The sequence below is a fragment of the Solenopsis invicta genome, chromosome 6 (genome assembly GCF_016802725.1).
Source record: "Solenopsis invicta isolate M01_SB chromosome 6, UNIL_Sinv_3.0, whole genome shotgun sequence".
Taxonomy (NCBI): domain Eukaryota; kingdom Metazoa; phylum Arthropoda; class Insecta; order Hymenoptera; family Formicidae; genus Solenopsis; species Solenopsis invicta.
The window spans coordinates 18997731-19021152 of record NC_052669.1 but is presented as its reverse complement, the minus strand read 5'-3'; the positions used below and the strand labels follow the sequence as shown (position 1 = coordinate 19021152).

The window sequence follows — 23422 nt, the reverse complement described above, 5'->3', positions numbered from 1 at the left end:
TCAGGTAGCACACCAACACCAACGCGCAACGCGCAACGCTCGCTTGCCGACGGTTAAGCGCGGTGAACTATTCTCTTCACGAGAGAGGGAAAGCTGCTCTCTCTCTTTCTGTGATCAGCCGACCGACGAATGATCGGATTGTGAGCGAGCGGCCAGAGGCGGTTGTGCCTCGATGCCCCCCCTGAACGAATGTCGTCCGATCATCGTGATCGACCCTAAGAATAGTTCGCGATCGTTTACAGCCGCATTACATGACGCAAATAGCGATAGTCCAAGTGGTGGCATCCGCCATTAGAGCGGAGCCAAGGAAGAAGGTCATGGAATATCTGGTCGATCATCATCCTTGGATGGGAGAAATATATTTATCGCCAAGATCGATGATAAGGAATACTTTTACTGGAATCTCGATTAACCGATTAAACTAATCCAACAGTAAATTTAATTCTTTTGTGCGTGACTACTGAGGCAGTAGCCGCACCGCAACACGTCTTCACTAACTTAACGAACATTAATTCATTAAATTACCGATCAAGGTAACGTTACATTTTAATTTCAATTTATTATAATGAAATAGAGAGCTTAATAGGTTGTTAACAACGTAAGATTTAGATATTTTTTCCCGCAGTGACAAGCATGTGAGATGTTTCATTTACGTGACAGTTGCGAACCGACGTTCCGTACCTGACATATTGCAACGATATGACAGAAATTATGTACGGTGCGCAACAAGATTATGTTTCCGTTGCGTATTTACATTTCGTGTTATGAACGCGACGATTGAAACCAGTTTGCGCGGTAACGGATACATGTCTGATATCGAACACGTATCTGCAACGATAACTATTGTTATCGTCTCGTAACGGTTAGCTTTCTAAAACTAAACGGAAACATATCCATTACTGTTCGTGTATGGGCTACATCTCTCCATAGTGAAATTATCGATTGAAATCGCACAGTGTTCTCATTATCAAAGTACACGCTTATTCTTTTAGAAACTAACTATTCTCTGTTATGAGGAAGACGTATCGTCATACGGAGCGATTCATCTCATTGCCAATTCGCCTTCATCAGTACGAAGACGCATCGCCGTATAGAATATTACTGGTTGAACCATCAGAGACCTCGAGCAAATCCCCGAAGTGCTTCTCAGTCAGAGGGGAACCTGGGAAATGCGCTACGTGATCGGACTATGCCAAATCTCGAAAACGGAAGAGGGTCTTAGACCTTATGAGAAACGGAAGATTGTGAAAAGAAGTGTGATTCCTGCTCGTCGACACAGGAATTATTGGATAACAGTGATATCCTGTCGAGTGTCCGTGAGGTATAAAGGATCACCTCTCCATGGAGTCAATGATCCGTGACTTTCTGCAGTAGAGCTTATCATCGGACTCCCATGTAAAGCTTATATTGCTTGTATTTAAAAAAGATAAATAAATATATTGTTTTACACATGCAAGAAAAAATGTAAAGCACATATTGATTATGTAATGTTTGTAAAAGATATGTAATCTTATCGATGTCAACGATGGAATATTAAAACTAGCTTTTAATTGGCAAACAACTTGGTTAAAAATAACCCTTTTTTTTCCTAAGAAAATTTTCCAAAAACATGTCTTAGATTAATTGTTAAATTTAAAATTGAAATGAATAATAAATTAATTGTAATTTTTTAAATAAGTAACGAATGCCGTCGATAAGTTTTGGCTTTGATATTAAATTTACAGCAACAAAAATAAACGTTAACAACATTCGAGTTAGAGAAAGAATGAGCAGCCATTGTAACTCGATAAAATAACAAAGGCAAACGAAAACAACGAAATGCAGTGTATTCTGCAACCGGAAACGCGTCAGGAGATCTTAACTATTCAATGAAGGTTTGTCCATTCACGCTACGTGACGATGCATTATCCATCTCTGCGCACTTCACTCGACAATCGTTTATCAATGCAACAGAGCTTTTGATACCGTCGCGTCGCGTCGTGTATTATTTTGTAACGCGATGATTGGAAAAAATTTCACAACAATATTTCCTCGACATTCTTTGTGAGAAGTAAAGACGCACGGCCGCACGATTTACTTCAAAGCGCCAGTTAGCGATAACCTAATAACGATAATCGATCGACGAAGCGTCAAGCGCCTTGGTCGCCATCGAGAATCTCATGACGCGAGTATTTTTTTTTACGGACACTAAGGAAGGAGATCCCCCTTTTTGTATCCACGAGCTGGAAAAGATTTTTCGAAGTGCCGAGATGCCAAGCGTCATTCTCCAAGTTCAGTGGCGAAGAAAATGGCCTTGGAAGAATTTTCAATCCATCGTTAAAATAGATCGACGATTTTAGAAGATATGCAGATGTGAAATAAGATATGTTAAAATATCATTTAAAGCCGGAACATAAGTAAACCCATTAGCTCCCAACATTTTCTCTTTGAAAAGACCTTGAAAAAACAGTTTGAAAAAATATGAGAAAAAATTGGAGAAAAAAAATTGAAAAGATGCTGTTCTATAAATAGGACGGTGGCAAGAAACGATTTAAGTTATTTCATCAAATTTCAAATGTAGCACTGCTTACATTTCAGCTAATGCAATAAATATTAATAAATATCTTTAAAGAAGCTTTCCTCTTAAAAACACGGTAAAAAAAACTAGAAATTGTTATTCCAACTACTATTATCATTATATAATAGAAACTTTACTAACACGTACAAAAAAAAATTGTGATTATATATCAGAGAAGTGAATAAAAATAAAACTCCTATCTAGACAGTGATAAAGCGCTGCATTTGCTTTTTTGTTCACATTGAATTAATAATAATTAAATTAAAAACTCTTTACTCCACTTGTATATACATTTTCATTAATTACTGTTTAAATTGACAAAAATAAATATTTAACTTCTTTTTAAATATTAATTATTCTAAATCATTACCAAGCAAGCGCATTACCCTTTATTTATATAAAATGATCCATTTAAGAAACAACAAGCGTTAGCGATCGTACGAAAGCATTCTGCTGTTTCAACTTTCGCTTATAATTAATGCAGAAACTGGCGCGTAAAAGTAATTATCATACTAAAAAGAGAAGTATTTAATTTTTAAATATTAAAATGTTTATATCTCCGTTTTTTTTTTTTTTTTTTTTTATTGTAAATACTTGTAAGAACTAAAAATGTTTTAATTCTTATTGATGTTTAGATTTAAAACGTTAAAACATTTAAATCTAAACATTAGAGCTGCAATTTTTTACAACTTCAAAAATTTCAGCGTTTTAAATTCTAAACATCGTTAAAAACTAAAACATTTTTAGGTATTTGAAAAAATAGAGACAGAAATAAAATATTTTAATATCTTACAAGTAGACATTTTTTTTAAGTGCATACAGGCAACAGGATTAAATCGAAGGAGAGTTGCTAACGATATTTCCGATTTTTCAACGGAGTGATAGATCATCTTTGATAGCTTCCCTCGGGATTTTCATCGAGTCGCGTGAGGTCAGACGTTCATTCTACGTTTCCAGCCCGTAAGGAATAAACGTCAGGTCTTAAAATCGAGCAAGATCAAAGTCGCTTTACGGCTTGATAACGAACGTAAATCAAATAACCTCGTAATAATGCGTCTGCGAGTGTTACGGTGCACGGTGTATGTACACGATAAAGTTTCGTGTCAATTAAACGCACAAAGAGCCGCGCTTGCGGACGGAAACTCGACGAAACGCTTGTTCCGCCAGGCTCTCTTGTTAAAGTTCGATAAATCCGATCGAACAATTGTTACTCGAGAATCCTAGGATACCGTCTCGCATCCGAGTACCGAGTACTTTAAACTACAGCGGTGCTATTTCGAAAGGACGAGACGATCGATAAAGGGTTTCGCATCCGATCGCGCAAATACGCGAGGAACACAGGCATGCGAGACGCTCTCTGTTCTCGCGACTCGCGCGACATTGACTCCCCTGGGAAATTATGTAAGCGTCGATAAAAAAAGCATTCATAATTTACACAGGTCCCAATTGCGCATTTCAGCGCTACCATCGAAAGAGTATCGCTTTCAAACATCGTGCGTATCCCATATCGCGAATAAATAAAAGCCATGATAGAAAATTACATTTTAATTTCCTATCGCGTATTGCGGCTTTATTTAAACGTAGAAAAATAAATACAAGTGTGAGGTCATCATTGACAGCGTTATTTGCCAACACGCAAATGTGCGAAATTCCTTTCGAAGTGTTCAGGCTTACGCGTAACAAACAATGAATCCACGGCGCCAATCGTAGAGCGCTACCGTTTGTCGACTTTGTTAGCGAGATTAGTCATTCGAGTCACATCTCCGAATTAACGCTTCACTCATTATTCGATGAAAAAACCCAAGATGGGACGCGGGTTGAGTGTGTGCATATAAGAACGTAAAATGTCGCGCAGTAATTCAGATCGAACTTCAGCGTCTATTAGATACGATTTATATGTCCGGTGAGCGCAATGAGATTCGCGACGTATCTCGCGATTGTTTTCGCAGTGCTTAATTTCGTTAACGCCCTACCATTTCCTCAATTTGACGACGGTGAGTTAACTTGTCTTATCATCTGATTACTAATTATATATAAGCGGTAACTTCAATCACAGCTGGGTTTCAATTTTCAAATCAGATTTGCAAAATTTGTAATTTGAATACTCTGGTTATGAAATATTCTAGAAATCACTTTTCAAAAAAAAACAATTCATGTAAAAGTTAATATAATTTTATATATGAAAAAATTTATATTATGTATTCTTTATATTATATTATATATTCTTCTATAAAATTATAAAAAGAAAGGACTATGATATAAATAAATAAAAAAATTAATTTTTTTTCTAAATAAATTTTTTTACTAAATGTAAATTTAGATGCAAATAAAACATAAAAATATTCGTGTAATATTACACTATACAAATATTAAATTAAAAAATTTTTAGATGCATCGTAAATAATATGACTAAAGATACTGCATAATTAATGTTGTAATTTTCATTTTACAGATGGTCAAGAGGGCTTAGCTGCTAGAGACACGGCATATTACGGATTTCCATTGTTCTGGTACAGAAGACCTATCAACGACGACAGTGACGATGACATTGTTAACGGAGGTCAAGTTCTAGATGGAAAGCGAAGATCATCTACTGTGTCGTATGTTAATGTCGGGTAAGAAATGAAACTGAAATTGATTTTGTATATTGTCACGCACCCTCCAATACAATATAGTTGCTTAAAAATAATTGTCATCGTAAAATTTACTGCTGAAAGAGAAAGATAAATTCTGTTGAATATTCTACGTACGTGTTTGTAAACCCGAGAGGTATATTAAACAAGAAGTGGAAAATTTTTATTTTTATGGAACTGAAACGACCTTATTTTGTTTTATTTTTCGTAATAAGCATATTACATGCAAAGCAAGCACACAAAGCATTTAATTAAGAAAATGTCAGAATTAGTAAAAATTTAAATAACAAGTGCACAAAGAGTGTGCATTTAAGTAAAACACAACAATAATAAGGCGGCTAACGTAAAGAAAAATTACGTCTTTTAATAGTGCCGGCTGGGGTCGTTAAAGGAAGTTGCTAAGGGGAAGCACAGTTAGAACATCCAGGCGTGAATGTCCAGAGAACTCCATTAACTCGAGCTAACAAGCTGCATCCATCTTTTATATAACATTTATTATTTAAAAGCTTTTATGATGTATATTATTTTCTACTACCTTTTTAACATTTTAATCGTGTCATCTCTCAGGCAATCTCTTACTTTTTTCTAATAATTATACAAATAATTATATAATTATACAAATAATAAAAAATATAAATAGCTCCTTTATATTTTTTGTACTGTAAGCAAATCTCGTTAGTAAATAAATATAATAAAACAGTATTAATGATATCTAATTTCTATTTGGTTTCTATTTATTTGATGCCTTTATGTATTTCAATATATTTCAAAAACGAATATAAAAAACGACAATGGTCTCAAAGATTTTCATCTGCTGTGGATTTAAAAAGATTATTTCAACGAGTGAATAAACAATAATTAGTTAAATTAGTTCCTGCGGAAGGTTGCAACTGCTGCAAGGACCTCATCACTTGCTAAATACGGAGTCAAACATTTGCCTACATTGCAGCAGTATATATAAGAGATTGTGCGAAACACTAAAGGCCAGTGTCAGCTGTAAACTGAGAAGTAACAGAGCGTCAATTATCAATGGAACATCGCAGTCTTTTCCGTATCGTTCTCGCTCTTATAGCGACAATCGAAGTCAAATCAGCACCTACAAGCAATTTTGGATTAGGTAACTAAACTCTCGAATTAGATCATATTAGAAGCAAAACCATGATTTGTATAAAACAATTTAAATTGAGAAAAAGCCATACGATCATAACAAGATCTTAGTGATAAAATAACGTTTTACGTGCGATTCTAAGTAGTTTTTAATTCTTTCGAACTGTTCGTCATTAGTTTCGGTTTCAAATACAACTCTTAAAAAATAATATCACAGAATTGACAATCAATGTAATCACTGATGCTAATTAGCATTTCTAACATTTTGAATTAGATGTCTGAAATGATACCTTAAATTAAAAAATCAGGAGTTTTACGACTCTTTGGAGAAGACTCCGAATTCTATCAATTACTAAAACTCTAAAACTCTAAAAATAAAATGATACACTGGGAAAAAAAATTTAATAAAAAACCAAAATATTTAATCCGACATGTGCAGCTAAATATTGAGTTTTATTAAGTTGCAGTTAAAAAATTTGAATGAATGACATGAATAAACTACACTTTTCTTGTGCAAATAAATAACTGTTGAATCAATCCAGTGTTTAGTTGATCGTATCGGAATAAATATTTTTTAACAAATTTTTTTCGCAGGGTGACCTCACAGAAGTTTTCAATAATCGTAACATTCAACAGACACTTGTTTGCAAGAATACAGATATTTTCAAATATTTGTTTTCGGATCATTGGAAAAAAAAAATTATTTCATCTCAATTAATAAAAACGTTTGTAATAATAATATAGGACAAAGAACCGTTTGGCAAGACATCGGGAGACGCAGTTTCTATGGACCGTGGAATATTTTGGTGAAACGAAACGGCGACTATATCGATTACAGCGATTATGGTGTTCGCCTCGAACAGTTCCAGCCTAATTCACCAGAGCCGCCATACGACGACATGTCGATAGATAACGGATATATTGACGCGTTGCCCTCGGCTTACGATAGCGACCTGTCGGAACCGAACACGCTACTCGGCTCTATGGGCCTTGCTGACTACCGCACTGGAGTTCGCACTGCTGATTGGATCGATCCAAGTGAGAGTTTCAAAGAATAGCATTGGGAGGATATTGCCTCTCATAAAGTCGAAGATACAGAGAAACTCGACGACTTTGCGTCTCCAACTGCGACGAGATAACAAAATTTTGCTGAAAGTTTAAATGAAGAAACGAAGTAGACAAACAATAGACTTGGTATACGTGGTTCTCATTCAAATTTGTGAAATTTAAATTCACAAAGTGTTAAAATAAATATCGTTTTGCTATTAATATGAATTTCATCAGTGTTAATTTATTTTACAACAAATCCTCGTACCAACAATCAAAATAAGAAAATTGCAGAAATCCGTGATTATAAATTCAAAGAAAGCTCTCCGAGAGTTGCGCTTTCGTATTTCGGAAAGTAATGCCAAAGAGATATAAACACCTATCTTAAGACTTAATCATGAACCCGACGATCGTGACGATGGTGTATTAATAAAACCGGAAAGCTTCCCTAACCGTGGGCGTACCTGATTTTGAACGCGGCAATCTTAACGAACCTATTGTCTCAAAGGTCGCCTGTGTAGGCAACGACGACAGCGGCACGTCTCTCCGGGGACGACGACGTTGCCAGATGAAGTCTCGCAAAGAGTACCAATTCACCGGGGGCTCCCTCACGGCGTCTCTCGGTAACGCAACATTTAAACGGAGATTCTCGTCTGAATATTTAACGTAGCTTTAAGAGGATGAGCTTTCCCGAAGGCGCAGTCGGTGTGTGAAACGAACGAGAAGTTGCTCGTCTTCTTTTATCCCCGATACTCGCTCGGCGAAGTTGCAGCGAACTGCAAAATGCGCGTTGGTACGCGCCTGCTTTTCTTTTGCTTCGTGTCAAATGCGAACAATTGCATTGTTTCGTACCTTCGCGCGACTTTTATCGTTCCTTATTACGCTCGAGATTAACAGATATTTGTTTCGCATTATATGCAAAATAATTCCGGTAATTGGCATCGCAATTACCTTCAGTAAAAATTACATTACGTTAAAACATCTATTTTTCACTTTACGTTTCAGTATATTTATTATTTCATCGTTTACACCGTTCCAAGCGACAACAATAACTTTATCGGCTTGCACAAAGACTGCACAAAACTGCACTATATGCAGCTGCAATAAAAGAGGAATTCCATACAAAAATAACGCGCAATCGCAAACCTTTGAGCTCCAAATTGCACTTCCCCGTCATGCAGTACAAATTTACAGTACGCCTGACGGCTACGATCGCACGAATAAAAAATCAGGAACGAAAGGAAAGGTAAATGAACGACGACAAACGCGACAATGCAACAGAATACACGTCGATAAACGCTAGCGCCTATGTTTTGTTAGAACTATGTTCTCCTAGAGGAGAAATGGGCGAAACAGCGCGGAGGGGAGGGGGAATACTCTGAATATTCATGTAGATTGCACACTGATTAAATGCAAATGAAATTAATCTCCTTTCCGGTTGACCAGATGCTTCGCGGGGTATTCGCTAATTTGGGCGCGGCTCGAGTGCCTCCGTACGTTTAAGCACGTTTTCCTCTCTTCCAGGGATTCACGAGATTACCACCATTTACTCCACTGCACTGCAAAGTAACGTCTCCATCGTTTCCGTTTTATTTATTCGCCACTAGTTACCGAAAGCACGAGAAAAATGTAGATTATCTGATCAATGCCCCGTGCACGTGTAACTTAGAGAGTAATTTCTTAATTGCAGAAACGTTCAAACCACGTAAAATTCGTTTCGAGACAAACGCACGTAATATGCGATTTAAAAGTGTAGGTAAAAACTGTTTTTTATTTTAATTTTGGGCACACGTTAGACTTAAAACTTTTATATCTAATGTAGAAAAATGTGAGAACTACCCACTGATTATAATAATTCGAAAATTATAATTTTGTGGGTTGGACGTTCCTTGCGTAACTATGGCCAATTATCTTTAATTAAAGATTTAAGTTCGGTCTGTTTTTAATACGCGTTTGGAGTAAATAAGTTTTCAGTGCCGTGATAAAATTCGTTTACTTTACATGGATGATCGATTTTGAAAAAAAAAAGGGCAGCATTGTGTTTGAAGAGACACTAAACCGAATGACCGCGCGAGTATCGAAATACTCAAAATATATTTATTGCCACTCTCAACTGTCTCTTTAAGCTGCGTGACTACATACAGCAAACACGTTTCACCCTACTTGCTAATGTGACATATCGCATTCCTCGCGCCGACAATTCTGACTTAATTTCGCGTCGACGCGGAAATAACAAAGACGAATTTCGGTCGCCATCTCCACGGACGTACGTCCATCGTAAGAGACTGCGCGAAATTTAATTACCACCGTGAGATTTAATGTCGTTCCTCGACGCGCGAGCAAGCCTGTAATGCTCGCTGATACGTTTACGCGGCGCCGCGCGAGCGAGAACGCGCGTGACGAGATGGATTTCAATTAAGTCAGCACGGACGATGAATTATATTCCCCAGCTTCTTCTAAAGCGCCGGTTATTATTGTGCGAAAACGACGCCGAGCTTGACTGATGTCCGCGATTAAAATTTTGACGTCCGACAAAATTCGCGCGGAAAAAATCAAGTAAATTTAAGATAGATTAATTTCGGAAGCAGTTGTGCGATAAAAACGCGTTTTAAAGATATGAAAAAAATCTCGTCTAAAATTATTTTCGTGCATTTCTGTTGGCACTTCTTGTCGGGTATTTCGAGAGAAGGAAAGTTTATTTACGATATTAAATACGTTTCGAAATATAACTTTTAAACGGTGAAAAATCATGTGAAAAAAAGAGTTCATGAAAACAATTCTCGCGCGTGAGAAGTGGAAACAGAGGCACTCCGTTGTAAAGCTGAATCACGATGTTTACTCGTGGGACTTCTCATTACCGCACCCTCGTCGTTTTATTAGCAAGCTTGTTTCCGTGATCGCGTTCTTAAATGGAATGACTCTCGTTTCTCTCGTCGAGTGAGGGAAGAATCGCCTACAATACGTAGACATGATAAACGCGCGCTCCCGTTGCCCTTCGATCCCTCACGGCCAAAACATAGTTCCGTAGTGCGGTCGCCAGTAGAATAAAGGAAGATTTATAGCAAAGGGTAAAAAAAAGAAAGAAATCCGAGTCCATTTGTACGGCTTCTTGCATCTCTGCAGTCACCCATGCGCTCATCATGAATGCTCGCAAATCTCTCACTCTCTCAGTCTTCGTGCGGACGAATTGGAACAGTCGGTTCAGCGAGGGCCAAAGTGGCCTCTTTATCAGGACCTCGTGATTTGTCAGCCGAACTTCGAGAATACGGTGAAGTGTAATAATGGTTCCTGGCAGTGATGCCTTAATCGTGTTTGAGACTTCTTACTCCGTCAGGTCCTTTACTTCTACCTGCATCTAAGCATCGATGACCAATTGCCCGAAAGATAATAAAAAAGCAATGGAGACAGAAGAATAAATGATTCTCTCTCTCTCTCTTTCTACATTTTAAAAAATATATTATCTACCTAGTTCAAAATTTTTGATAATTAAAAAAAAACAAAGAAACGAGACAAAGTGAAAAGCTAGACAGCTAGATATAATTATTTTTTTTTGCGTAAATCTTTGCATATTCGGGATGCAGTATTATCTCCGCAATGTGAGATTATTAATTTAACTAAAATTTGTTTAATTTGTAAAATTATCGATACGATAACAAGAACTGGCAACAAGATACGATAACAAGAACCAACAAGCGCGTTTGTCTTCTCATAACTGTTTTTTAACTGTTTTCCGATTTATCTCTAAAAAGATTGACATCCTGTCGAGAACAGTAGGAAGCGATCCTGTAGGAATCGTCAAGACTCACAAAATAGGTGAAATGACACGGAAAACGAAATGCAAATTGCTTTTCTTTCCGGCTTGACCGGGTGTGCAGTGTGGCGCGCGATTTATCGAAGATCCCGTATGCCGACGTATGCAGTTGCATTCGACGATAGCATCCGCAACTTTTCTCATACATACTTTTCGCGCATTGCAAGCGACATAGCGATACGTTGTCGTCTTCCGCGAAATTCGTCCTGTCTGTCGGTTGGCTGCCAATTTGGAATATCGTGCAAAAGAGTCGCTAAGAAACTTTGTGCAAAAATTTTCTTGAACTTTCTCGTAACTTTTTAATAATCTGTATTTTTAATATTTTGCGTCATAAGTCGACATTATATTTTATGTTCTGCTATGATACATTCAGTTGAGAATGTTTGCAAGTATCAATGATTGACTTTTTACAAATATATGCATATATTGCATACAGTATACTGATTGATTAATAACATCAATTATTCTGGTGTTTGTTGCAAAAACAATACCAAATTAAATATTAAAGAATCAAATTTATATCAATTCCTACAGTTGAATAACATTTTGTTATTTTCAACTTCCATATACGTCGAAATTTATTATTATTTTAACACTAAATATGTGGTTAAAAAACAATTAATTAATCCATTTCTGAAATTGTATAGCTTAGTTTCGAAATAAGCAGCGTCCACGCGGCGCACTGGCTAAATAATAAATTTAAATCCAATTTATATAATACGTTTCTTGAGTCACATTATTTTACGTAATTGTTTTAATTAAATTAACAACGTATCGAATAGGAGCAGATAGCGACTTATACAGAATAATTAAAAATGATTCAAATTATGTAACTTGACATTTCGACTTTAACAGTAAATTTTTAAAAAATATCTAAAAAAATATCAAAGCATTCAATTGTCTGTATAGCAAAAAAAATAGCGTTCCAAAAGTAAAAATTATTTCCGAAATTGTGCGTAAGTAAACATTATCTTGAAATGTTCAAAATGCGTACAAATTGGATATATCGATAAATTTACACTTTCTAACGTTCCGGCCTAATTATTTTATCGCTCTTAATTGCCATATGCTAATTCAGTATAATTAATACGTAACTGATAATTCTCGCAATTAATCTCTTTTCAAAATAACGAAATTCATTTATTCAATAAAATCCTCTATGCGACATCTATATAACATAAAGTGTTATATATGACGCAATCGATATACTTGTTACTCCTCTTCTATGTGATCATTATAGATATTAACAATTTTACGCGCACAATTATCTCCGAATTATTATTATTATTCCCGAGCATCGTTATATTTTAAATTATAAACTGTTGTCTCTCATTAATTTATAATTTTAATATTAACATCAATTATATAGATAGTCGTTACAACACAAACGGCAATTTCGCGTTCCGGCAAAAAGCGCGGATAGTGCATTGTATGCCGATCGATTGCCTCATTATATCGTTGTAACGAATACAGCGCGCGCGTCCATTGTACACCCGCTACATATAAAAATACATGGGCCCTATAAATGCAAGGGTATGACGTACATACGATTTGCCTGCGCAAGAGGGATAGTTTTTTCGACGTTATGGATTTTCGCTCGTTGACGCAGCGACGAGTCGCAGCGAAGCGCAACGATCGCAGCGCAATTATAACTATCGATTCCACCGCTATTTATATCGGTATTCATCCGCGGCGCCTCGTATTAAAAGACCGTCTCATTTTTTTAATCGGCTAAAGTTTACTTTAACTTCCAACACGCGGAAAAATACCCGTCGACCAATTCCCGCCTATCGTCGCGCGTGCGAGAACACCTACCACCACCGTACATTTGTATCTCGTTTTCATCCCTTGCCTTGCACCTTCCACATCACGTCCATTTACATGAAGATGTCTAGCGATATCTGATCAGCCAAGGATATTTCCCGGACAGTTCTAAATTTCCCCGAGTTTTCCAGGACTTAAACTTTCAGGACGATTCCAGGATCCAAGGATATTCAAGGATCGCTAGACGCCATGACTTATTTTTGCACTCACCCTGCGAGTACATCGGAAACTCTCCATCGCTGTGGCTGTGGGTGAGCATGCCCGTGGAATAAAACTGCCACAGGGCGCGTTTTTTGCTCTCCTCCGACGTGCCCGCGAGGACCTCGTCGTCGTCGGCGAGGCCCAGTAAACTCACCACTTCCGAGAGCGACAGATTGACGCAGCGACCGCTCACCGAGGTGAGGCACGCACGCGAAGGCGAAAGGCGAATTAAAGCGTGTGCAATCGCGCTCTTATCGGCTCGTTCCTCCCAATCCACCGTTAAAAGCACATCCGCGCGGCACACACACGGGTTCGTACGCACATAAACGATACCGCGGAGAAGCCAACGGCTTATTTAAACACGCAGAATCTTTAAGTGACACTGACGAACTTATCCAACCCGCAGTGAACGACGCAGTTCGACGCTCTCGTTCTCCCACGAATCTTCAAACGTCAAAATCGTTTGTTCGTACGTTTCTCGTGCGATCTTTTCATTGCCCGTGTCTCATTTGATCGAGCTTCACTGACACTGGACTCCGACGTAAGTACCTTTCAGTGTCGTCATTTCACCGTGAACGGTCGACAATGGCGATGGCACGACGATGGATCGGTAGCACCTTGGAGAATTGGAAAGAAAGGGATCGCATTTCATGTAAGTATCGAGAGAAAGTCGAAGCCGTCGATAAAGTTCTATCGCCATGTGTAGAAATAAAACTATAATTTATCTTAATAAGATCGACGACTTCTCGATTTTTCGGGGCTTCTAGCTATCTTCTTCCCTAATTTTTCTCCGCTCTAATTTTCTTTTCTCCGCACGATGAGATACTTGGCTGAAAAATTGCAAGCTAAATATTCCTACCTCTGAAAAATGTGGCAAATACGAGTACACTGTTCCCGTAACAAGTGGTACTCGATATGATGACGTTTGACCCCGATACAATGACTTCTTCCCTAATTTTTCTCCGCACGATGAGATAATTGGCTGGAAAATTGCAAGCTAAATGTTCTTACTTCTGAAAAATGTGGCAAATACGAGTGCACTGTTCCCGTAACAAGCGGTACTCGATATGATGACGTTTGACCCCGATACAATTACCTAGCCGAATAGGCGCATATTATATGGTGACTGAAAGCGCGACGGCCTGATGGCTGTCATTGGCTGCTATTGGTATTATAGATAGCGAGTCAATCCCAATGCATATAATTAGCGTAAAATTTAGATTTCAAATTATTATTTGAAACGATATCGTCGATGAATATTCATGAAATACAGCGTGGAGCTTCATAGATCTGACTGTGCAACTGACATCGAAATAGAAAATATCGGGATGAAAATTATCGATGATTTATTCGTTGCGTGATGTCATTAAAATTCTTTTGTAAATCCGTGCAGAAAAATACGGATAATGGACAATTTCTTTGTTTAAATTAAAATGAAATTCGAATTAGTTTTTGCTCCTCCGCGCAACATTTATTATCGTTTCTCGTTATTTAATAAAAATTTTATAGAAAAAGATCTGAATAATATATTATTTATTATTCTTATACACGTTATTAGAAATAATGATTTTACGCTTTATTTTTCAATACTCTTGAAAGAAGCGTTTCATTATTTCGTCTTAAATATGACGAGTCTGATGCGTCAGTATAAAATCACCCCTCCACAAAAAACGTTAGTTTTCCGTAAACATGTTTGTTTTTCGCTTTTGGTACAGCGACGAAAATTCCAACGAATCGATGCGAACGAACGGTTCCAAATCGCGACGAAAGCTGAAAAGGGAAGATGCGCCGCCGTCAAAATATCGCGTTCGTTATTCCGATTCATCAAATAAAAATCAACTCTGTCTGCAACGCGGTCGACGCTCGTTCCGTTTTTGCATGTGTAAAATTAACACGGCACTATTTATATGTCAAAGCGCGCGAGGTTGATCGATAGTTCGCGGACTGGAAGGGTCCAACGAGAAATTGAACCGCGCCTTTGTTGGCGGAGAGAGGCCAACCTCCTTCAGACAAATCGAAAATCCGATGCTAATAGCGATCTCCAATCGATCCCTGCGTTTAATTTCAATTTCGCGGTTTCGTTCTGCCCTTCCTCGATACCTAACGCTGACTATTCCAATTTATCGTCCGCAACACCGATTGCTTTCGCTCTATATTTTTCGACAATCTTACCCATACCAGAATAAATTCGCAGTTACGGTACAATGAATTTCATTCACTGGTCGTAATTTATTTTTAATTATTAATATTGAAAGAAAACCATTAGATAAATTAATAAAGAGCACGCGCAAAAATGAGTCATTAAAAAGAACATTATCTGGCACAGTAATACATGTCACCAGCGTAAAATTGTAATTTATAAAAAATCCTCTAAAAAAAAGAAAAAAGCATCTCAAAGAGCCCGCACCGAGAATGCAATCGTTTCCAATGTGAACCTCAATCTCAATACGATTTTCATGAGCCTTTTTATGTCCGCGATAATTATAGAATCAAACATAATTATAACTTCTGTTTCTTCTGACATTCATCAATAACGTTCGAACGTAGAGCCCGCACCAGACACTAGGTTCATTGAAATTCACAACGCGCGACACGAGCGAAGAGAATTTTCGTATTATTTCTCGCGTGCATTATCGACGCTTCGATTTTCGCGATTCTATACATCGATCGCAGATTCCTGCCGGCGATTATGGTTGAGACGCGATCGCATATTTACCAACCATTTCCGTATCCTTAAATGGTGGCCGAGTACGATTGCTCTCGATCTATCATCGTTACCATCGCCGCATCCTCCTCCGCCGCAGCATCATCCGCGAGAATCCTGTTCCCTTCGTTTCCTTGAATCGACCCTATCGATCACGACCGTTTCCTTCCTTCGCAAACCACCACCATTAAATATGCACCAAACTAATCTCCCTAAATCCACCCACGCCGAGCGACAGCTCGAGGATGATCGTGACCGACGTTCTACCGCGCGTCGCTCGCGGGAAACCGGAAGCGCGACGACCGATCGCGAGAACGATCGCGAATACGACGGAGCAAACGTCGGGAACGTCGAGCGTCGGGATGAGGAAACGTGCGTCCTACCGTGCGACGGAGCGGGAAGGACTTTCGTCCAGGACGGGTTCGATGCGCGCACTGGGGATGAGAGAGAACCTAGGGAGCAACCCGGCGGAAGAGAGAGGGAGGTTTCGCTGGGCGAGAACGAGAGGGAAGATCGGAGAGAGACAGCGCATCGACCCGCCAAGTGGAGAAAAGGAGAGCGAGGGTGGCCAAACGGCGCAAGCTTAAGCTCGACTACCAGGCTTCGAAATACGCATATCGGCCGCCCGCCCGCCCGCCCGCTCGTCCACTCAATGTGTACTATGTACGCAATCGTTAACCGTTAATCGCGAACGCATTCTACACGCCGTATTAAAACAGAGATGCTATCGAGAAGAAAAATCCATTCTATTGACGTGTCCAGGCGCAATCGCGCCTGGAATTCACGCGCTTTGTTACGTGCTCCGATACCGAACTTGAATCTTCGATGCTCCGAACAAATTTTAACTTAACAAGAATTCTCGATAAAAGAAGGTCGAAAGTAAGGGGATATTTTCGATGCCACGGCTGAAATTTCAATCGTCTCTGATATCTTTACTTAAACTGCAGTACGTTTTTTTTTACGATACCTCTGCCACGTTTCAAGAAAATAAATCGTTTCCAACTCCGCCTTGGTTGTTTTAAAGTTGTTTTGGTTATACAATACGAGCTAAAAGTTATCGAAATTTGAAAATTGAAGGCTTCCCTAGCTTCATTTTTTTTTTCTTAATCAACAACAAAAAATTTTGGTCGCGAATGCTCAAATTATGAACCTTTGAAAATGACGTTAACGAAAAATAATAAAAAATTTGATTTATAATTGGATTTTGCAACAAAATATACTATATTTTGCTGCCGTTTACGCCGTTAAAATAACTTTCAAACAAAATGCATCTAAATAAATTTTTGCACAAATATTTATTACAATTGTATAGTATATATAAAAATTTTGATTTAATTGGTAATGTTACTTCCATATCAAATTTCCAAATAAGTACTGCAAAACGCGATTTTGTGAAAACGTGAGAAAAAAATTAAATAACTTTTAAACCAATAAATAAATTGTACTCAAATTTTACACAGCTATTTAAATAAATTACTAAAATATTCTATGAAATTTTTATATTTTTGATAATGTTTTGAAGTATGATCCATACATCCCTAACCCTTTGCTGCACTTTTTTTCTAGTAAATATAATTTTTGAAACTTGTTACTCGTGATTTTTTGAGATCGCTGATTACAAATTTTATGTTAAAAATACCAAATACAAAATAATGAATCCAATATGATGTACGGAATTTTCAAGTAAATTCAGACAATTTTGAAAATTACATTTGGCATATTGATCCGCAATATTACATCTAGCATTTCGAATTTTGTATTTTTGACTTTGGATTAATAATCAGCGATCTCAAAAAGCACCCAAATAGTGATTTTAAAGTGTAGATTATTAATCAAAATTTTATGTAACCGAATTGAATCATTAAAAACGACAATTTTTCAGTACATATTTATTAATAATAAATTATTTATTTACATAGTTCTAAAAGTTGATTTTTTTCTTAAAGGAAGCAATACCAAACATGCTAGAAGTATAAGTAAAACAACTGATTTATTAATAAAACAAACTTGGATGATAGGTGGCGTAGCTCTCAAAGCAAAGGGTTAATTCACACTAAGGGTGATACGTGTGGATCTCATGCCGCAAAGGGTTAATTCAGAAGGTGTAGAATCGTGGGGATATAGCAAACAATGAAGATAGAACGCGAACCAACAAGGATTATTCCAAGATTAAGACATTCATATTACATTTGCAGCCATTGCGCGGAACTTTGGGTGTCAAGGGATTCAATCGGCTATGCGGCTATGCAGATTCATCTCTCAGCCACGACGGTGTCCTTTCACATGGAATATCGCGCAATCCTCTTATCGACGTCGTATACTCGATACTTCCCGTTCACTCCGTGCAGGATCGCGTGCGACACGCGAATCTACTCTACCGCGATGCGTCGATTACCGGGTTTAAGTCGAAACGCGCCGTTTCCTACACGCCACGCTACGCGCGGACGCTTTTCGGATGCCTGCAAGAGGTGGATCAAGGTCAAGGTCGTCCTTTCAGAACGGTAGAGTGATCGGTGGGCGGCGAGGTAATTTACGATCGTTTCGACGCCCCCGCGTTTCACCCTCGACATTACTTATCGACTGCCCCCCGACCGCAGTCCCGAAGTTACTAAAATCAGAATCGTATCGTTCACCCACCCGCCTCGAGATCCGAGAGATGAGAAACGTGAAAGCATCTCGAATTTATGATGAGATCTGCGAATACGGAGAAGGAAATGGGGGAAGTCAGCGACAGCTGGATATCGTCAGAATAATAACGAGTACGGCACGCGCGAAAGGCACTTTTTCGATTTTTCCTACGATTTTTATGTTACGATAAAAGCTAAATTACGAATACTCTTTGAGTTCTCCTCGCTAGTCAAATTCGGTAAAATAGATCATTCATCATTAGCAACGAGCTGTTCCATCCTGTGAATTCCGAAATTTCCCACAAATTCGAGGATATTTGAAGAAATTTTCAATAAAATCCTTGATTTTATGCCCTTTGTGCTAGACAATTCAATCAATCGACAGACGATTTGAATGCGCGTCTCTCAAATATTCTTTTCACGATCATCCATTGGACCGTTAAGTAAAAGGTTTTATTAGAGATTTTGTCAAAGACTTCAGGTTGCACAAAGTATTGTAAAAATTTGGATTAAATGTGTTTGAAATAATTGCTTTGCTGTCAAGTATTTTTCACGGAATCTCAGGTCGAATTGTTTATTAGTAAAGTGGGAATTGTTTAATGTATACTTAAAAAGTGTTCTGTACAAATACATTTCTATTAATTTATTCAATAGATAAATAACAGACACGAAATTAAAGATTTAATTAGGGATATTTCCGATGGTGATTTCACAGATATTTGCGCATTTTTATACCGATATTTTTATCGCGAATTGTGTGATATGAAGAATGACGAAATTACCAGTTTCAAAAATATTTTCATGCATTATTGAAAGAGAACATGATAATGTTATGATAATGTAAGATCATCACTTACCGATATCGCCATTAATTTGCGTCTTGGTTTGCTCTTTGTCCGCAGTCTCACTCGTTGCAACAGTCTTTGTATTCTCCTCCACTAGAAACATAAAAAAATATAAAGAAAAAATCTTGCAAAACGTCATATATCAAAATTAATATTTACTGAGTAAATTTAATGACATAAAAATATGTGTAAAATAATCAAAGATAAATATTAATAATAAAATTATCGTTTACGATATTTTCGCTCTCTCACTAACATATCTAAATGAATGCACAGTTATCAAATAATATAGGAATTTATATGTAAACATAGTTTGTGACTCACTTGCATGATGTAATTAAGATTATGTAAATATTCATGTAACATATCTCAAATATAATGTAAAAATTATGCAGGTTTGTTATTATTCAAATTTATAGAATGGTGCTAATCAGTGCAGTTTCTCTGGAGAATTAACTTCATACAGTGTCCTCTGTGGGTAGGCATATGTATTTCAAAATCGAAAGGTTGTTAATAATTTTACAATAATGTAGAATTTTTTAATTATTCATATCTGCTTATCCATTTTTTAATATAGTTAAAATGTTCTTAAAAAAAACAAACAAAAATTGTTTTATAAAATATTTAATCGCGTGTTACCATCGTATCAGTAGGCAACTGCAATCACGATAATACCAACCGCCACATGTGTGAGCATATTAAATGTTTTTCTTCATATTATGCAGAATGACAATAATTAAATTTTTGTTACATGTATTTACATATGTTAGATGAAAACATTTAGAATAAACTTCTTATTTTAAATTATGTCCAATGCAAGTGCATGAAATTGATGAAAGCGGATCTTCATTTTAACTGCCAATAAAAATTTTGATTTGCACAATAATTTATAGAAAACATTTATTAAAATATTATCAGAATTTATAATAAAAATGTAATTTGCAACAGTCAAGAAATTGCGAAAATATCAGTACCAAAATAAAGAAAAGTGGCACTGCAACAAGTGCAATAAAACGCCGGGAGAAACTCGTCATTTTACTTTTATAACTTATATATATGTACATATTTCTCTTTCCTTTTGCTGTCTGATTCGCTTGTAACTGGTCAGAATGCTTAGAATTTTTCGCGAGCTACGTAAGAAACATCTTAAAGAAAAAGAAGGTAATAAAATTAAAAATATTCTCGTAGAGAATAAAAAATATTTAGAGAATGCATACATTATTTCAAATAAATAAAAATAACCTCGGTTAAAAATATAAAATAACGCGACTGAACTATAAAATATTAAAATAAAATAGTAGAAATAAATAAAAACGGAACTTAATTATATATAGATCTTTGTATAAAATTTCTGTGAAAAGATGCAATGGTAACTTTTCAAATAACTTTGAGAAATAAGTATTTTATCTATTACGATCAATCATCGTGTGCTTTGATAATGTCATAGGATGATTCAGACGAACGTTCCTATATTTACTTTTATGATTTCTTTCTATCAGAGAGATATTTCATTTAACAACTAATTCTTACATAGGAAAAAATTTAATATAAACTCAACAAAAAATTCATTGTTTCATATATAAGCAAGAATATAAAAGCTTCTTGGAAGAATTTATAATCTTAAATTTGCTTACAACAAGAAAATTTTTCTCTTTGTATAAGCAAATTATGTCTGTTTAATTAAGATTATAAATTTTTCTAAGAAGATTTATATTCTTGCTTATACATGAAACAATGAATTATTGATTTGATATTAATTTTTTTTCTGTGTAGTACTTCCCAAACCAAAAACGCATTAAAACGTACAATTAAATGTTATTCAATACATGTTGCAAATAAATAACTGTAGACATTCTACCGTAGTAATGCTACATATCGACCACGTCTCGCTTAACACGTGTTAAATAAAAATTGAATAAAAATCGCAAATTGAAAGTTTAGTCGAAAGTTGTTTATGCCTTCTGAACGCGCAGTTCATTTGCACTCATTTGAGAAACTCAGTGCTCAGGAACACATCCACTTTTACCAGGAAATTATTTTTACAGAGTTGAAAAGATTAAATTGAGATTAATATCTTTTAAATGTATAAAACAGCGGATTATCAATCACTAATTCATTATAAAATCAGTTTTAATAACAACTACATTTTTAAAAACTCGTAACAACTCGTTGATCTTCATCATTCTTGAACTGTGTAAGATATTACAGAAAAAATATAAATAAAATATTACCGCATGGAATATTATTTCTGCTTTCGTTTAATGGCAGTATTTAACAAATTCGAACTTATTATAATTCGTAATTATAATTATAACAATTTATATATTAAAAAATACGTTATAAGATTAGGAGTTTTTCCTTCTCAAGAAATAATAAATTCAGCATATTGGAAATAAAAATCAAAATTGAATAACTTCTAGTTAAAAAATTAAAAGTTAAATAATACAGTTAAAAAGTTATAACTTTAAACTTAACATTGTTAATTTTAAATGATTTTATTTTCAACTTTAACCAGTTATTTTCAAAACACAAATTTTAATTTACAAACTTTTTTCCCAAGTTTTAAAAATTTATCTATATAAAAGAAAAAAAATATAAAAGAAAAATACACTCCCATCATAAGTCATTAACTTTAATTTAATTTAAAAAGTACATACAATAATCTATCCTTGATAAAAATTAATCACATCCTTACTGTTCACAATAATAATATATATCTAACCTATCTGTTTGCATAACCGCATTCATATAAGCGAACCGTCGATAAGCGAGTTGCTCCTCGTGATCATAATTAATCAGGCAAAACTACATTATCATAACTCCGTCTAAATATCAAACTCCCCTGAGTCCTAAGAAAACACGTTTCAATATTTTTCGCTTGAACCGAACCTTCTGCGTACGGCGAGGGAGTCACGGTATCTCGCTACACACCTGTCCGGCATGCAAGAGCGCTCCTCCGTGCCACTTGTTGCATGGCCACGCTCGACGCACACTCGCATTTGAATAAAAAACGGCTCGCGAAAATGGGAGCGCGTGCGCGGCATCACGCCGTTTCGCGAGAGGTTCTACGTACCAGTGGTACGGCCAGACGGGTCCTCGTCCCCCTGGGCCGTCGATTCCGGAACGGCCGGCTGCTGTTCGGACACGGCGCCGGTCGTCGCGCTTGACACTGCCACAGCCGAGTCGCGCGATTCGGCCATTTTCAGGTTAACTCCCGCGAGCGCGTTGTCAAATCCGCACACGGCGCACGGCACACGGCGCGGCGCGACGCGACGCGACGCGACGCGGCCACTTACCTGGTCGGCTCGCCGCGCGTTCGAATCTCGGGCCTCTTTTTCGAAACTTCCACGCACGCCAGGCCCGCAACACTGGTGACGCGCGAACGGCACGGCAGATGGCGGGAGCGGCCGGACGCGCCGAGCGGCCGCCGTTCGACATCTTGCGGGTAGATTCAAATGACGCGACGTCCCTTCTGCCGATCCGAATTGGACGAATATCATCGAATCGTTGCGCGATCGCGGATTCAGTTGCGCGAGAAATTATTAAGCGACGCGGTGGCGTAACGCGAACAGCCGAATTTCCGAGTGCTCGGGTCGACAAATCGAGACGACGCTTCCGCCATTTATGCGTGCCGTTTGGATTTACCAGCGCGATACACGGAAGCCGATTACCGAAATGCATATCAAACCGCGTTTCCGCGAGCCGCTCGATACACCAAAACGATCGCGGTCGCTCGATTCGGCACTGTCGATACTCATTCGCACACGAGACTCACTTTGATGGGGTAAAAAGACACGGTAAACGTGGAGCGAGAGACCGTACGCGATCCAACAAGCTTCGACTGCGAAACTGCCGCAAAGTGGCGCGACTGATCACGTGACGTCAATCCCTCTAGGGTACGTTCCAAAATTCTACTTGTCGGGTAGACTCGCTTCCGGTGAATCAAGATAAAAAAATCGTAAGTGAGAAATCTTGAACTTACTTAAGATCTCTTAATCCTGATTGATCACTCAAAGTTATTCTGCCTGATGAATAGAATTTTGGAACGCACCCCTAGAAGATTTCA

The 23422-nt window shown here is 37.3% G+C and overlaps 2 protein-coding genes across 2 annotated transcripts in view; one reads left to right on the top strand and one right to left on the bottom strand.

The window, feature by feature from the left end:
* LOC105204049 (phosphatase and actin regulator 4) overlaps positions 1–16292 on the bottom strand; it is a 234219-nt gene extending 217927 nt beyond the window's left edge. Inside the window, exons 1-2 of the mRNA XM_026134871.2 lie at positions 15901–16292; positions 13190–13797 (exon numbers count right to left, since the gene is read on the bottom strand). Of these exons, the coding sequence (XP_025990656.1) occupies positions 13190–13238 (49 nt within the window). The 5' untranslated portion in view covers positions 13239–13797; positions 15901–16292. The remainder of the gene's footprint in view (positions 1–13189; positions 13798–15900) is intronic.
* On the top strand, positions 6165–7572 carry LOC105204050. Its single transcript, XM_011173073.3, has 2 exons — positions 6165–6307; positions 7042–7572. Exons 1-2 carry the CDS (start codon positions 6220–6222, stop codon positions 7353–7355), a joined length of 402 nt encoding a protein of 133 aa, XP_011171375.2. The 5' UTR covers positions 6165–6219; the 3' UTR covers positions 7356–7572.
* Positions 16293–23422: the final 7130 nt, after the last annotated feature.

Bases quoted from the DNA above. Each gene is read 5' to 3' on its own strand.
- LOC105204050 (XM_011173073.3), top strand. From the start codon at position 6,220: ATGGAACATCGCAGTCTTTTCCGTATCGTTCTCGCTCTTATAGCGACA. The intron at 6,308-7,041 runs GTAACTAAACTC...ATAATAATATAG, and splicing joins TACAAGCAATTTTGGATTAG to GACAAAGAACCGTTTGGCAA.